Raw genomic sequence first — 16,806 nt, 5'->3', positions numbered from 1 at the left:
ATTCAATTATCCAAATAATTTCCATGTCATCCAGCATAAGCTAATGTAATGTTTCAATCTTTATCTTAAATTTTAAAAATTTATTTCAATCTGATAGAAAATTAAAAATAACTTTAAATAACTCCAGTATTTCCTTCTAACACTGTTTGAATTGTAGTGATGGCCTATCACATAGTAATTTGTATTGCTAGTCTGAAGAATGATGTTGTTGTTGTTGTTATGTGCCGTCGAGTCACACCCGACTCACAGAGACCCCTCCTTGGGTTTCTGAGGCAGTATCACTACGGAAGTAGATTGCCCCATCTTCCTTTGGAGGAGTGGCTGGTGGGTTTGAACCGCCAGCCTTCTGGTTAGCAGTCAAGTGCCTTAGGCACTAAGCTACCAGAGCTCCTGAAGAATGATAGTGTGGGGCTATATTTAAAACTTTAGTTAGATGTTTCCTAAAAACAAAGATAACAATATCTAACTAAATGAAATATCACAAAGCACCCATTACAGATGACAATGCCTCCATAGAATAGCATTAAATACTTAATACAAGTTGCTATCTATATGTTTGTAAAATGCAGGCAATACAACTGAACGTCACTTAACTGAGACTTGCTCAGAACAAAAAAAGTGGGGGAGTTCAGAGCAAATAGTCTTTTTTAAAAAAAAATTATTGTGTTTTAGGTAAAAGTTTACACAACAAATCAGATTTTCATTCAATAATCCATACACAAATTTATCTGTGACATTTGTTACATGGTCTCCACAATGTGACAACTCTCTCACGATGTCCTCACTTGCTCCGTTTCTATCCATTCAGTTTCTCTGCCCCTCCTTGCCTTCCCATTTTTGCTTTTGGGTAAATGTATGGTCTCTTACAGTTGGTTTACTGTTTATAGGAGCACACTCCTCACAGGTGTTAATTGTTTATTTTATAGGTCAATCTGTTATTTGGCTGAAAGGTGACTTCCAGGAGTGGCTTCAGTTCCAGGTTAAAAGGGTATCATAGGGCAGTAGTTTTGGGGGTTCCTCTAGTCTCAGTAAGTTTGGTCTTTCTTATGAATTTGAGTTTTATTAAACATTTTTCTCGCAGTCTAGCCAGGACCTTCTATTTTGTCCCTGGTCAGAACTGTAGGTAGTGATAGCTGAGCACCGTGTAATTCTTCTCATCTCAGGCTAGAAGAGGTTGTGGTTCACATTAGTCCTACAACTAATTTCTTCTTTGAGTCTTTGATTTCCTTCACTCTCCTTCACACAGACAATTTTCTCAATGAAAGTATACACGTGTCATTCTTAATAGCATTCATTGAGATGTTTTCTTAGAAGCTCAAAATTTTAGCCAGGGAAGTGAAGGATTCTGTTTTCTTTAGAGCCGATAAGGACTTGTCTTTGTTCTTTGCTTGTTTTCCCTCTTACTTTTTTCCTTCTTTTCCTTTTCACCTGCTTTCTATAAAATGAATGAGCAAATTCTGTGAAATGGCACAATATGTAAACCTGGGCAATAAATCAGAGGTTCATTGTTCATTAAAAATTAAATGGCAAATGGTCTTTGGCAGAATTTTATAAACTCTAGACATCTAGTAATAAACAAGACTCCACTGAATTTTTTAAGTGATCAATTATTTAAGTTTCAAGATATTTCGTCATTTTTTAGTTACTTGTTAATGACACACATATTTTGGAGCCCAGTAAAGGCAGGGTCTGTGGAGTGACACTCGCTTTTGGTAATTTGACTCTTCTGTCTTTGACTTTGGTTACTTTGCTAATCACAGTCAGGGCTATATGATTACATTTTGTGACTCATTAAAATCAGATTAAAACATCTGATCACTATCATATTATCCCTTAATACAATGTGGCCTCATTTTAGATGACTGATACTTCGAGCAATTATTTGGCAGATCTTTACTTCACTCCAGCTACTGCATTAATTTATTGTTTGTTGTTTTTGTTTGTTTGTTTGTTTTTGTGTGTGTTTGTGAAAATATACACAACAAAGGATGCATCTTTTCAACAAATGCTACATGTAAAATTCAGTGACATTGTTTACATTGTTCAAGTTGTGTAACTGTTTTCATCACCCTTTTCGAAATTATTCCACCACCATAAAATCACTGCCCCCTACGCTTCTCATCTAACCTATCAAGATACTGTTGTCAGTTTGAACTCACAAAGAATGATCATCAGAGAGCAGAATGCTCAAGGCTGGCATGCTTTACTAACTAAGCTAACCTGTTGTTTGGTTCAAAGCAGACTTTGGGAAAAGCTTTGGCTTGAGGTCTAACGTTTAAAGATTATCTCAGGGCAGTAGTTTTGGGGGTTCATCAGTCATTTAAAAAATTCTTTTTCTTATATGTTCTGCAACTTTTGAAGTATATCACTTCGATTATTCTGGACTTCAGCAATAGGTAATGAAGTGTCATGTGGGTTTAACTGTTACCCAAAATACACAGTAATGTGATAATGAAAACTGCAACTAATGACCATAAGTCATAATCGTATAAAGAAGGAAAGGTAGCAGGAAAATTGTATGAGGATTTGGTGGGTTCTTTTGTTGTAAGACAATAGCTTACATGGGACATAATATGGCTACTTTTATGAGATTACTGGGCTAAATTGTGGATAAATAATTATCTGGTTCAAATATTAAAGATAAAAGTTAGTTCCATAGAAGCCTGAATTATAATGCAACGTTGGACAAAAAGACTTCCCAAAGTTTATTTGAATCATGGCTCTGAAGTAAGCTTATAATTTTAATTAAACTTGATCATAGATATGAAACCTCCAAAAAGCATTTCAATTTCTTATAAAGTAACTCCTAATTTTGATATTTTAGTATAGCTATTATCTTATCTTGAAATTAGTCTTTAAATATCCACCTTAAAAATGAGCATTGCTCTTGTCAGTATCCAAACACTGTTATTTGTTTTAAAAGTTTTCCGATCTTCCTATACAACTTGAGAGCAAAGTTGACATTGTGAACTTCATCTGTATGTTGTGGATGGTACTATGGAGGATGGTTTATAAATTTCATCTAGTTCTCTTTTAAAAGAGAGAACAAAGTTTTGGTCAATGAAATATAAGCTCCATTTTAAGTATTCTATTTCAATTATGAATCTTTTGTTTTAGACAAATTTGTAAGGAATTCCAAGACCTCTTGAGCCAAGATAGATCACCGTTGGGATCCTCCAGACCCACTCCAATTCTGGATCTTGACATCCAGAGACACTTAACACATTTCAGGTATGACTGGTTTTCCAATTTGCTCAGATTCTCTTAAAAGACACAAAAACAAAAGTTTTTGTATCCCTGTAACAGTCCACTTTATAGACATTATTTATATTCATATGGTGACTGAAGTTTTTTGTGATTCCAAATACCTAAGATCAAATTGAAAAAATATATGAATCATTTTAGGTCAGAAAATTTAAAATATTTGTATGATTATCATGAAATTGTGACTTTATAAAAATGAACACCATTATTTCAAATAATAGTTAGAGCCTTTGGATCAGCATTCTGAAATCCTTTAATTAAATGGTTCTTTATTTTGGTGTAGTAAAACTATTGAAGGATAGATGATGTGACAGAAATTAATGGGATATTATAGATTGATTTCCCAGAAGTATGTAATAATTGCCACTTAATTAAAAGCTACAAATGGACTTCTCTCTTAACATGTTGTTGTTGTTGTTGTTATTTGCCGCCGAGTCGCCCCCGACTCATAGCGACCCCTCCTTGGGTTTCCGAGGCAGTATCACTATGGAAGTAGATTGCCCAACCTTCCTTCCGAGGAGTGGCTGGTGGGTTTGAACCGCCAGCCTTCTGGTGAGCAGTCAAGTGCCTTAGGCACTATGCTACCAGAGCTCCTCTCTTTTAACATAAGGTTCTTAAATTAGACCACAACCAAGTATTTTGAAGAGCCTAGACAACAACAATAAAAAGCCCAAATTCATTGATGTTGAGTCTATTCTGACTCATAGTGACCCTGAAGGACAGAGTAAAATTGCTCCACAGGGTTTCCAAAGGTGTAATCTTTACAGAAGCAGACCACCACACCTTTCTCTTGTGGAGCCACTCACTGGTGGGTTCGAACCACTGGCTTTTTTATTTAGCAGCCAAGCATTTAACCATTGCACTACCGGGGCTTCTTTTGAAGGGCCTAGAATATAGTATCAAAAGTAGGTTTTAAATTTCATGTTTTGAGGGTCTCTGGAAGAGAATACAATGTTCTCCCCTCACCCAGTTAATTGATTCCCTGGTTGCAATGTGGGAAAAAAAAAAAAAAGATGATTTCTCATGTACCTTTCTGTTTTAAATCCTAGCAGTCTAATGCTTACGTATTTCTCATCAGTATAAAAGTATTTTTATCCTTTTTTCATTATATAATTTGGTTAAAAAATGCAAAAGACCAATACATATTAAATTTAAAAATTCTCAATGATTTTAAGACTGTCAAGCACAGCACTCCATTATATAAAATAATGAACATTTAAATAAGTTGGAATTTGTTCTGCAAAATCAGAGACTGACATCTCATGTATTTACTAGGATGTCACAAAGCTACTTAAGAAACAATAGATACATCTCTGGGTCCAAATTTAACATTTACCTTCCAAATGTATACTAAACATACAATGTAGTTCATGAGGCTTTACTTCTACCAAACTAGGAGCGATTATCATGCCCAAAAGTTAAGAGCTAAGGGCTTTGGAGTCAATAAAACGATTTTTAGACCAGGCCACTTTACATGCAAATTAGTTGTTTGCAACTTTTGCAATCTTTCTAGACCTCCAGGTCCCTCAATGGCAAACTGGTTTGCGCTCAACTCAAAGGCTGGCACTTCAAAGTCACTCAGCAGTGCCATGGAAGCCATGCTTCCACAAAGAGGAGAGCTAAGAAAACCTTATAGAACAGTTCTACTCTGTCACCTAGGGTTGCTGCAAGTCAGAATTAACTCAACAGCAATGGGTTCATTTTTTGTTTTCTCCTTAGCCGTAAGCAAGATAAGAACGCTTTCATGTTGTGGTTGTGTGAGCTAAAATGAAATAAAGAATGTAAGATCCACATTCAATAAATGACACATTGTTTACCTCCCATAGGGATCCAAATATAAAGGGTATGGGTGGCTCCACTGTCATATCTGTACAAATGTTTTCCATATTTTATTTATATATACATTAAACACATCTCCTTCAAGATGATTCTGACTCATAGTGACCCTATAGGACAGAGTAGAATTGCCCCATAGGGCTTTTCATGGCTGTAATCTTTATGGAAGCAGACTGCTGCATCTTTCTTTCATGGAGCCACTGGTGGGTTCAAACTGCAGACCTTTGGGTTAGTGGCTGAGCTCTTAACCTCTGTACCATCAGCACTTCTTGTATACATTAAAAGGACTTATAATTTTTTTTAACAGAAGTTCAATTCAAAGCTTAATAATTTTTACATAAATTCAATTCTGAACTTAAGGAAGTCCATTAAATTATAAAGTAACTCTAAAAGGAGACTGCTGTTAAAATTACAGAGAATTGAGACTCAGTGGTGCAATGGTTAAACACTTACTTGGTTGTGAACCAATTCTAGCCCACCTGGTGACTCTGTAGGAGAAAAGATCTATCAGTCTGTTCAATCTGTTACTGTAAAGATTACAGCCTGGGAAGCCCTATGGGGCAATTCTGCTCTGTCATATGGGGTCACTATGGTCTTGACAGCACTTAACAACAATATGTCATGTCTGGTAGGTTACTTCCAACAATGAATGTTACAGCCATTATCAGAAAGTGAGTTGTCCTTTTTCAGGCTCAAAACAAAATACAGCATTAATTTTTAAGCTGAATCAGCTACTACATGAAATAAATAGACAAACAATTTGCTCAACATAGGCACAATCTAGGAATTTGTTTAAACATTAGTTAGAACTCTAGAAAAAACTTCTACTTCTAAACTTGAGCTGAAGACTTAGAGTGTGGGCTTGATTCATTCTTTTACTTCCCCAGGCAGTATACAGGCATACTTTGGAGATATTGTGAGTCTAGTTCCAGACCACAGCAATATCTCAAAAAAGCAAATCACACAAATGTTTTGGTTTCCCAGTGCATATAAAAGTTATGTTTACCCTATACTATAGTTTATTAAGCATGTGATAGCATTATGAAAAAGTTTGAAATATTGTGAGAATTACTAAAATGTGACATTGAGACACAAAACGAGGACAGGCTTTTGGAAAAATGCTGCCTCTAGATTTATTCCATGCAGGGTTGTCACAAATAATCAATTTGTAAAAACCATAGTATCTGCAAAGTACAATAAAGTGAAGCAGAATAAAACCAGATATGCCCGTATATTAATAAGCTAATCCTGTGTAACCAAGAAAATAATATAGGGTAAATTACTCCATCCCACAAAACCAGTAAAAAAGAGAGGGATATTATATTTGGAATATAAAAACAATCAAGATTGTAAATGACTGCTGATTATCAAACACAACAAATTGAAGCATATAACCACACCTTCCAAAACCAAACTGAACTCACTGCCATTGAGTTGATTCCACTTTGACCCTCACTGTGTTTTCAAGGTTATAAATCTTTTATAGAGTCATCTTTCTTCTATGGAGCAGCTGGTTGGTTCAAACCACAAGGCTTTAGGTTAGCCGCCAAATGCCTTAGCCACCACACCACCAGAGCTCCTTAACTACATCTTACAAAAAGACAAACTAGTGCCATCAAATGGATTTTGACTCATAGTGACCCACATTGGGTTTCTTAGGCTGTAGTCTTTACAGAAGTAGATTGACTCATCTTCCTCCCACTGAGCAGCTGGTGGGTATGAACCACTAACTTTCTGGTTAGCAGCCAAATGCCTTACCCACTACACCACCAGAGCTCCTTTAACCATACCTTAAAACGTTCTGATTCTACGTGTTATATTTACTTACAATAATTGTTGTTGTTGGATACCATCTATTCAATTCCTACTCACAGCAACCCATGTGACATAGAAGAACTACCCAGAGATTTTTTGGCTGTAATAGTATCATCTATAAAATCTTGAGTGTTATTATTTGTATATTCTTTTGAGAATCAGAAAGTCATTATTTCCCTGTTATTTTGCTTTTTGAATGTTTGCCAGTTTTCTCAGTTGTTTTGCTTTAGTTATATCCCAAATTACTTATTTCAGGAATCTCCTCATTTCATAATAGAAAGTAGCAGTTTGATAGAAATCACTTAACCAAATTTCACCTTAATCAAAATTTCTTAAACTGTGTTCATTAAACAGAAGATACATGATCGACATTTCCAATTAAAACCTGAATTGAAGGCTTCTGATGAAGACTAAATTTAATATGTATCTTTTCAAATGTGCATTTATTAAAAAGGATATCATTTGAATATGCTAACAATGTGATAATAAAAGTCAACAGTAAGGTAATAGAAGCCAGCTTGTTACCTGACCTTGGCATACACTGAACTTTACAAGGGTAGCCCTCAAACCAGGCTTCACATCAGAATTACTTTGAGAGTTTTTTAAAATCTCCAAGACTGGAGATGGGAGGGATATACCATCCAAGTGATTTTCGGAGCTTTGAAGAGCTTTGAAGTTCTTTCTGATGGTTAAGCAGGTTTAACAACTCCACCCATTAACCCACTGCCATTGAGTCGATTCCAACTCATAGCAACCCCTGTTGGGTTTCCAAGGCAGTAAACCTTTATGGAAGTAGATTCCTCATCTTCTTTCTGCAGAGTGGATGTTGGTTTGAACTATCAGTCTTCTGGTTAGCAGTCAAAATGTCTTCAGCACTGTGCCACCAGAGCTCCTTTTAACAACTCCAGTCCTAAGATATTTCTGGACTATTAGCTTTTGGTTTCCTCTGAGAAGAAATATATTTCTAATTCATTTCTAAAGTGGCACTGAGAGTTATGTAAAGTTCTGTCTCATTCCCTAATATTTTTTAAAAAGATTCTACATCCATTACTCTGTTAATAAACTGGGTAAAAAATGTGTTAGCATAAAACATGTCCCATTCACAATTTCCTACTGTCACTGTAGGAAATTTTAAATTAATTTTGATACAAGAATAAGCTCAAGAGAAAGATTAACTACAAAGGGAGCCAATAATATCTGATGTTGAAGTAGGCAGTTGGCAGAGCAGGATTTTCCACTGTTTTTGCTGAGTGCTAGCTGGGAAAGAAGTTAAGAGAGAAAGTGTGATGGATGGATTTAGAGGATACTGTAATTAGTAACATTCACTTGTGCTAATATTTTAGTTCATCATACCAAAGCTTGTTGTTGTTGTTGTTGTTATGTGCCGTGGAGTCAGACCCGACTCATAGCGGCCCCTCCTTGGGTTTCCGAGGCAGTATCACTACGGAAGTAGGAATGCCCAACCTTCCTTCCAAGGAGTGGCTGGTGGGTTTGAACCTCCAGCCTTCTGGTTAGCAGTCAAGTGCCTTAGGCACTATGCTACCAGAGCTCCTCATACCAAAGCAGACCACTCTAATTACCCTTTATGTGGTGGCTAAAATTATACTTTGGGAACTATGGCTTCTTTTCAGGAGATTTAATATATTCAGAGAAAGCTCAGTAATGATCTGACCTTGTAAAGCAGGAATGACTGCTTTCTGTTTCCTGTGGCAGTTACCATATCAGGGTGCTCTGAGAAACTATTTACATGACAGTGACCCTCCTCACAATGTACAGCCTAAAAAGCTGCTTATTTCCACAAAATGATAGCAGGCAAGATTTATTATTATTTATAATTCATTAAGTACCATCAAAAGTACATATTGGTGTACAGAACACAGCAGACACCTCCACACCCACTAGGGATGGAAGAGATCTGAAGGAATCTGCAGAAGACCCCACGGACCCACAGTTCCTGGCAATGGTGATGGCAATTAGACCCAGGTAGCATGGGCCTTCATGGACAGAGAACAGACTCAGATAGGAATCTGGAGGCCTCATTTTCTCAAATGGTAGAAATTTTCCTCTTTGAAATTTTAGGAAATCTTAACAATTTGTCCTTTCTTTGTCTCTTATCTTCTCATATTCTCCTTGGTTCTGAAGTCAAACAAAAGCCAATCTGATAATATAAAGGGAAGACATTATTGTTATTGTTGTTATGTGCCGTTGAGTCAGCCCTGACTCATAGCAACCCCTCCTTGGGTTTCCGAGGCGGTATCACTACGGAAGTAGGATTGCCCAACCTTCCTTCCGAGGAGTGGCTGGTGGGTTTGAACCGCCAGCCTTCTGGTTAGCAGTCAAGTGCTTTTAGCCACTATGCTACCAGAGCTCCTAGGGAAGACATTACAGCATCTTTAATGCTTAGTTCAGAGAGAACAGCCTATCAGAGTAAGGCAGAATTTTCTTTCTCACACCCACCTCGGGAGACTACAATTTTCTTGTTTCTTTTATTTAACTGAGCTGATGGCAGGAAGTACAAAGATGGTTAAGGTTTTGTCCCATCTCTCTGAAATTCTAAATTTAAAGTGGAAGATAATTATAAATAGAGAACTATGATAGATGAGAGTGATTCTACAATAAAGAATTGTGTAGAACATTACCAGTTACCTGGGACAGCCAGGAAGTTTCCATCTTCTTATCTATAGTACTCAGCACATCACATGTGCCCAATAAATACGTGTTAATAAGTGTAGATTATGATAATATCTCACTTGGGTCTTGGATGTGTTCCACCAAGGGCTATGGTGTTTTGGATCATTGGAAGAGAAATAATGAATGGGCTTAATTCTCCCATTTGAGTTAAAAAGCATGCTGATATGGTACCTTCTTAGAAACAGTGTTGTACCTAGATCCAAGATCATGAACAAAAGACACAAACTGCATGCTCTGCTAATGCAGAGGTAATGCTTTATTACTCACAAAAGAAGAAACAGAGCAATATCGGCTTCACTTGTGAGCACTCATCTCCTCTGGCCAGTGAGTGAGTGCTGGACAGATATTCTACATGCATCTCTCTTATGACACAGTCATTGTTGGGAACGGATAGAGAAATGGGCTTGGCCAGGTCATATGATACCTATACATGAGATAGAGAAGGTTAGTGTGTGCCCAGAACAAGAAGGAAGACTTCTTTGATATGGAGAAGAGATCTAGAAGAGAGAGAGACCTAACTCCCAGTCTCCTTACAGAGACTGTTCTGGGCCCCAGGCCTCTGCTTAAGTGGCCTATATGGGAAACATAGAGGTAGTCTGCCCTCCCAACAAATAGAACAGGCTTCCACTCTCAAAACCATTTGGAAGTAAAAAAAAAAAAAATTAATAGGCAATCCCAGATATCTGTGTGTTTTCTTCATTGATTCCCAGTATTGAAAGACCCCTTACATTTCCTGCTTTCCTTCAATGTTTGGATCTTCTCTCCAACATGTCTGTCAAGTTGCCACCCAGCCCAGATTTGAAAACTTTTGGTGATGTACAGTATTGTTCTCTTGCCTAGGCATTGCTTCTATCTTCTGACAATTCTATTAGAAATACTTTATTTCCATTGAGGCAATAGCTATCTCCCTAGGCACAACACTGTTTCTAAGAAGGTACCATGTCAGCATGCTTTTTAACTCAAATGGGAGAATTAAGCCCATTCATTATTTCTCTTCCAATGATCCAAAACACCATAGCCCTTGGTGGAACACATCCAAGACCCAAGTGAGATATTATCATAATCTACATTTATTAACACATATTTATTGGGCACATGTGATGTGCTGAGTACTATAGATAAGAAGATGAAAACTTCCTGGCTGTCCCAGGTAACTGGTAATGTTCTACACAATTCTCTATTGTAGAATCACTCTCATCTATCATAATTCTCTATTATGATATTCCCTTGGGGGCCTTAGGAAGTTAGTTAATCCTATTTCCCTCCCAAGTTCTAAATGCAGTTATCATGTCTCCCTGAGTTTTCTTTTCCTGGTCTATTAATCCCCATTTCGTTTACTCACTGTTCTCGAGTCCATCCCGACTCATAGAGATTTCTGAGGCAGTATCTTTACGGAAGTAGGTTGCCCAGTCTTCCTTCTGAGGAGCGTCTGATGGGTTTGAGCCACTAGCTCTCTGATTAGCAGTCAAATGCCTTAGGCACTACACCACCAGAGTTCCCCCATTTCGTTTAGTGTTTAGCATATAACATGAATTCCAGTCAAGGGCACTAGTATCTTCTGTGTGCTATGTGCTTGGCACCATGCTGAAGAAAGAATGTTTGTCTCTGCTTATACATAAGCATATTTGATTTTCTCCAAGGAGCGTACAGTGTGGAGAGTATTTTGGTGTGTTGTGTTTTTGTTTTTGTGTTTTCTGGGAATGGAAAAGTGAGTGGAAGAAATAATCAGTCAGTAGTGATGATTTTCTTAATATTGTGAAAGCATTCTTTAGCGTTACAAGACAAATTAAATTCCAATTAAATCTCTAATCCCAAAAGAAAACAAATAAATTACAAAATTAAGCTTAGCATTTAAGAAATTTAAGAAATAAAAATATTTAACCTGCTTCAGGAGGTTCTGCCAGCTCAAAGGGCACTTTTTTTTTTATTGTGATTTGGGTAAAAGTTTACACAGCAAATTCATTTTCCCTACAGCAATTCTTACACATATTCTTTCATGACATTGACTGTAATTCCCCACAATGTAACAGCTCTCTTCCCACTTCCTCCCTGTGGTTTTCTTTTCCCTGTATCCTTCTTTCCTGTGCATTCCCGCCCTCTGAGCTACCTCCCTGTGCAAATACTGCCCTTTTGATCTCCCATGATTGATTGTTCTAAGGGATGTACCTACCTGATGTAAAAGTTGACCTTATATGCCTGTCTATTGTTTGGCTAGAAGCCAAGGGAGTGAGTTTAATTCCAGGCCTGAAGGTTGACTAAGGGCCATAATCTTAGCGGTTTCACCAGTCTCTATCAGACCAGTAAATCTGGTCCTTTTTTTTATGATTTTGAATTTTGTTCCGCATTTTTCTCCCACTTTGCCCAACATCTCCTGCATTGAACCCTTTTCAAGTAGTTGATAGTGATAGTGGGGCACCATCTAGTTCTTCTGTTCTCAGGATCATGTAGGCTGAGGCTTGCATGGTCCCTTAGTCTGAAAAGGCACTTTTAAGACCATTTTATTTCAGAATATTGGAAGTAGTAGGACTGAATTGGGAAGAAAAAATTTTCTATGAGTTAAATTCTTTTATGTAAGCTTAAAATAAATCTTTAAAGTTTTAACTTGATCCAAAAGTGAGTGGCACACCCAAGTGCAAAGAAAAACATAACTGTAAGTGGTGGTCTTTTTCACTAGTTAAATAGGAAAGAACAGCCTGTCTTTAAATAAGATAGGGGGAAAAAATGGGGCATCCTTTGAGGTAAATTCTTCATTAGCAAAAATGTTGACTTAAAATAGGCAACAGTTTTCACTTTCTTGTTGTACAATCTGCATTAAAATCTTACATTCACTTAATATGAAGTAGAAAATTAAAGAATTAAGTCAGTTGTCGATATTTATTGTACTTCATCACTTGCAAGCCACCAAATTAAATGCTGCTGGAGATACACACAAAATAAAAGCAACCATCACAAGTCATTGGATGACATTTTTATGGATTTTCAAGTTCAGCACGTAGGAAACTATTCAAATAACAGAAACCAAAGGCAATTGTTTCTAATAACAGGTTTTAAACATGGCTCAAAATCACTGTATGTATAAATAATTGACTTTGGGGAATGCATGCATTGGAGAAGAAATGTGGTAAGTTTTTACCTACAATTTTTCTTTGTGGAGGCTTAGGAAGAGTCCATAGGGTGACAGCACAGCTTTGTGAGAAACACTCAGATGGATGTTGGAAGGCCTAGCTTAGTCTCCTCTTTGCTACTAGCTGTGCCCTCTGCATATTTATCTGTATGATGGTGCATTTAGCCTAGATGCTCTCTAAGGCTCCTTCTAACCGGTTGTCATCAAGTTGATTCTGACTCATGGCAACATCATGTGTGCTAACAGAACTGTGCTGCATAGGGTTTTCAAGGCTGTGGCCTTTCAGAAGTACATAGCCAGGTTTGTCTTCCAAGGTGCCTCTGGGTAGATTCAAAACAACAACCTTTCAAAGTGCTTAACCATTTGTGCCACCCAGAGACTTCAAGGTACCTTCTAAACCAATGATATTTTACCCTACTCTCAATTTGTTGTTCCATTTTAAATCATCACTTACACTGTATTTTCAAATGATCTCATTTCTTCTCTTTATGGCTTATCAACCTGTTCATTTAAAAAATTCTACAGTTCAATAAATTAACTTTCAAAAAGAAAAAAAAAAAGCACAAGTGTCCTAAGCTTAGCCATTAACAGTCCCCTGTTGAAAATACCAAATATGAGTGCCTGATAGGGCAAAATGAAGGGAGAGCAAAATCTGAGAAGAACCCAAATTTAGGAGACAGTTAATTTATCCCTGAAATTCCATCTCCATGTGTAAAAAATGTAGTGCTCTTGTATACATTAAAAACAAAAGTCATTCCCTCTAATAAGTCAACTTGGATGCAATTGACATTGATTTCTTCAAATGTTTGTGCAATGATTATATTCTTAGCCTGCTTTGCTAATGAGCTGGATTGAAGTAAAACAATATCACAAGGACTCATTCTCCCCTGGCAACTTCAGAGTAAGTGGCTGAGAGGAGCAATAGGAATGTGACCTGGGCACACATCTCCCAATATTAGCAGAGTTCCAGGGGAATCATAATGACACTTCCTCAAAGTGAGCTCCATAGAGCACTAGATTTCCTGAAATTCTCCCTGATGGTGTTTCATGGTCAAAGTGTTTTTCAGTTCAAGAAACCCGGCCTATTATACACTTCCTGAAGTGGAACGGAACCCCTGAGTGTTACAAATGATTAACAAACTGCATTATTAACTGAAAGTTCAAAGGTTGGGGTCCACTGAGAGGTACCTTGGAAGAAAGGCCTGGTGATCTACTACTGCAAAAGCACCCCTTGAAAAGCCTGTGGAGCACAGTTCTACTCTGATCCACATAGGTCTCCATGAGTCGAAGTTGATTTGACGCCAACTAGTTTGGTTTGTGCTATATTTCACTTATTTCTCAATAAACCTGTTGTCGTCAAGTCAATTCTTACTCACGGACACCCCACATGTGTCAGAGTAGAGCTGTGCTCCACAGGGTTTTCAAAGGCTGTTTTTTCAAAAGTAGACTGCCAGGACTTTCTTCCAACAACAGCTGTTTTTGTCTGAAGTATGACAGTGCATGTCAGCATATCAAAGATTCCCAGGACCCTTTTTAAGTGGAAGAAATGCTTACTGCCATGTTTTGAAAACTTGATCACAGAAACTGCTTTTTCTCAGAATATCTATTAACATCCCATGGAATGAATACCCTGCAGAAGTCCTTGGAAAAATACTGAAAGAAGTACATCATTCTCATGTTTCTAGAGAGGAAAAGCAGACACTGCAGTCGGGTGTTATTTCTTGACGGTAAGGGAGCATATCCAACTCCCTCACTGCACTTAAACTGAGGACCATGTAAAAAGTATGGATGCTTTGGACCCATCCCAAATCAGTTAAATCAGAATCTCTAGGGTGAGACCTACACATTGGTATTTTTTAAATAAGCTCCCCAGGTGACTCTTATATGCATCTAGAGCTGAGAAGGAACCATGGACATTTGTGAGTGCTGTCATGGCTTTGCCAATCAGTAGATTTCCATGATTCCTCACCACCAGAGACTATACACCTCAATTAAGCACTTTAGTTTAATTCTATTTTAGAAACACTTGGGGCCATGAGGTAATATCATTTATGCAGAAACTAAAAACAGCTTGTTTTTCTTCTGTCTGTTCAACCAGTTAGGCTAGAAAGAACAGGTACCAGAAAGTTCTGGGGAGATAAGCCTCCAGCTACCTTCCCCAGGGTAAGAGCCTCATTCTTTGGCCTATATTCAGGGATTTGCTCCTTCAGGGAGATGAAATGCCTTATCCTCATAGCTCAGGAAAAAAAAAAAAAGTAAAGTCCTGCAGAGAAGCCCCACGACATTTTGCTGGTGCTAAGTTGTGTTTCCCAGTCTCTTGCCCTCATGGAGTTTCTCCAGAGTGGAAGTAGGCATTTTTGTCAGCCACCTACAACTATGGTGGGGAGTACAGACTGAGCCTCAGGCTACAACTGGACCTAAGTCTGGCAGTAGCTGAATAATTCAAGAGGGAAGGAAAGGGAGGTTTGTCTTCTCTTTAAATCTTACTGCCTGCATGCCTCCAGTGGCCAAATAAGAACTGGGATTGGTGACAGTAGTATCTATATGCAATTCTGGAAATCATAAAATACATGATACCAAGCACCCATTGGAATGAAGCAAAGTAACAAAATAAAAGGAATAATAGTCTCAAACTCTATTTTAACCTTCATATACACTAAGAGTCGAAGATAGAAGTTTGTTGGTCAAATTTTCCAGATAGAAAGTTGACATTTTACAAAATGAAATTCACTTCTATTCTAATTAACTAAAAGGTGATAGCAGCCTAGTTTCTCTTCATTTTCAGTCTTCTAGTCTGCAGTTTAATAGTATCTGTTACGTTTAGATTTTTGCACCCCAAAAGAAAGCTAGGCCAATCCATCCATGGTTGATAGATACATCTGCCAAACCAGTGTTGACTGGAAAACACTAAAGAGACTTTCATTTTTTTTTCAATACATATTACATTTGTGTTTGTTTAGTAGGAAGAAAGGAAGTCCTGAATCCCAGGCAAACTCTTTTGCCAAGACAGGAGTAATTCAGGAGAAGATTCCAGAAGAGCTAACTTTAGGCTGTGTTTTAGAAAATTACTTTAGTGGTTTGATTCAAATTAGTATGCACAAATCAATTAAAGTAGTGATAAAGCATTTCTGAAGGACAATTAGACCAATATGGAAACAACTTTGTAACAGCATTACTTTAGCATATGACAAAGCTTGGGAAATGCAAACCATCTTTACTTAAAGTAAAGAAAGTAAAACAGCCCTGTCCCTCTGATAGATGCCCATTTAGAATCCTATATTGGGTGATACTCCAAGTAAGCACAGAGCTTTCGGGTTTTAAAGTTAAACATGGGTAAGTCTTAGCCACAAACAAGAAGTACTTTAACCTGGAATCAAAAAATATAGAAAGAAGTTTGTGAAATGTCTGTTTTATGAAAGGTTCCTGTTAAATCCTCATCATTAATGCAAGTAGTGTTTAAGTATAGTAAGTATAGTGTGTAAGTAAGTATACATTGTTTAAGATGCGTCCTTAAGTTATCAGTAAATCCTCATTTATTAGCAAAAGCACACAGGGAAAAGAAGGAAAGGACCATAATTTATTCTCTTTCAAGTAGCAGCCTCTTCTCTCTATACCCCTGTTGCCTGTTTCATTGCTGAGTCTCAATTTCCTCATTTTTAATACCCACTAGTAGAGGCTAGAAAGGAGCCCTGGTGATAAAACAATTCTAAAAAAAAAACAATTAAAACTCAGCTGCTAACCGAAAGTTTGGCAGTTTGAATCCACCCAGCGGCTCCCGCAGGAAGGACACCTTGCTATCTGCTGCTAGAAAGATTAGAGCCAAGAAAACGCTACAGGGCACTTCTACTCTGTCTCATGGGGTCACTATGAGTTGGAATTGACACCTAACAACAGCAGTGATAAAAATATAGTTCAAACTGTTATATTTCCCTTTAAAAAATCAAAGGTTATATCAGAAGAACTGATTCAGGTCAAGGCCACTTGTCAAAAAGAGATTAGGATGCCACTTTATGAAAAAGACAAAAACAATGTGAATTCACTGTCCATACATACATAAGCACATACACTCACACAGT

General features: G+C 37.4%; 1 protein-coding gene across 1 annotated transcript in view; it reads left to right on the top strand.

Moving 5' to 3' along the window:
* The window catches only part of TFAP2D (transcription factor AP-2 delta), a 72,094-nt gene that overhangs the window by 42,349 nt on the left and 12,939 nt on the right, over positions 1 to 16,806 (top strand). Inside the window, exon 7 of the mRNA XM_007936153.2 lies at positions 3,118 to 3,231. Within this exon, the coding sequence (XP_007934344.1) occupies positions 3,118 to 3,231 (114 nt within the window). The remainder of the gene's footprint in view (positions 1 to 3,117; positions 3,232 to 16,806) is intronic.

This window comes from Orycteropus afer, unplaced genomic scaffold (assembly GCF_000298275.1).
Source record: "Orycteropus afer afer isolate SDZICR_OR568_19922 unplaced genomic scaffold, OryAfe1.0 scaffold00034, whole genome shotgun sequence".
Lineage (NCBI taxonomy): Eukaryota > Metazoa > Chordata > Mammalia > Tubulidentata > Orycteropodidae > Orycteropus > Orycteropus afer.
Note: the sequence above shows the minus strand (reverse complement) of the source record. Positions and strands in the feature narration are given on the sequence as shown.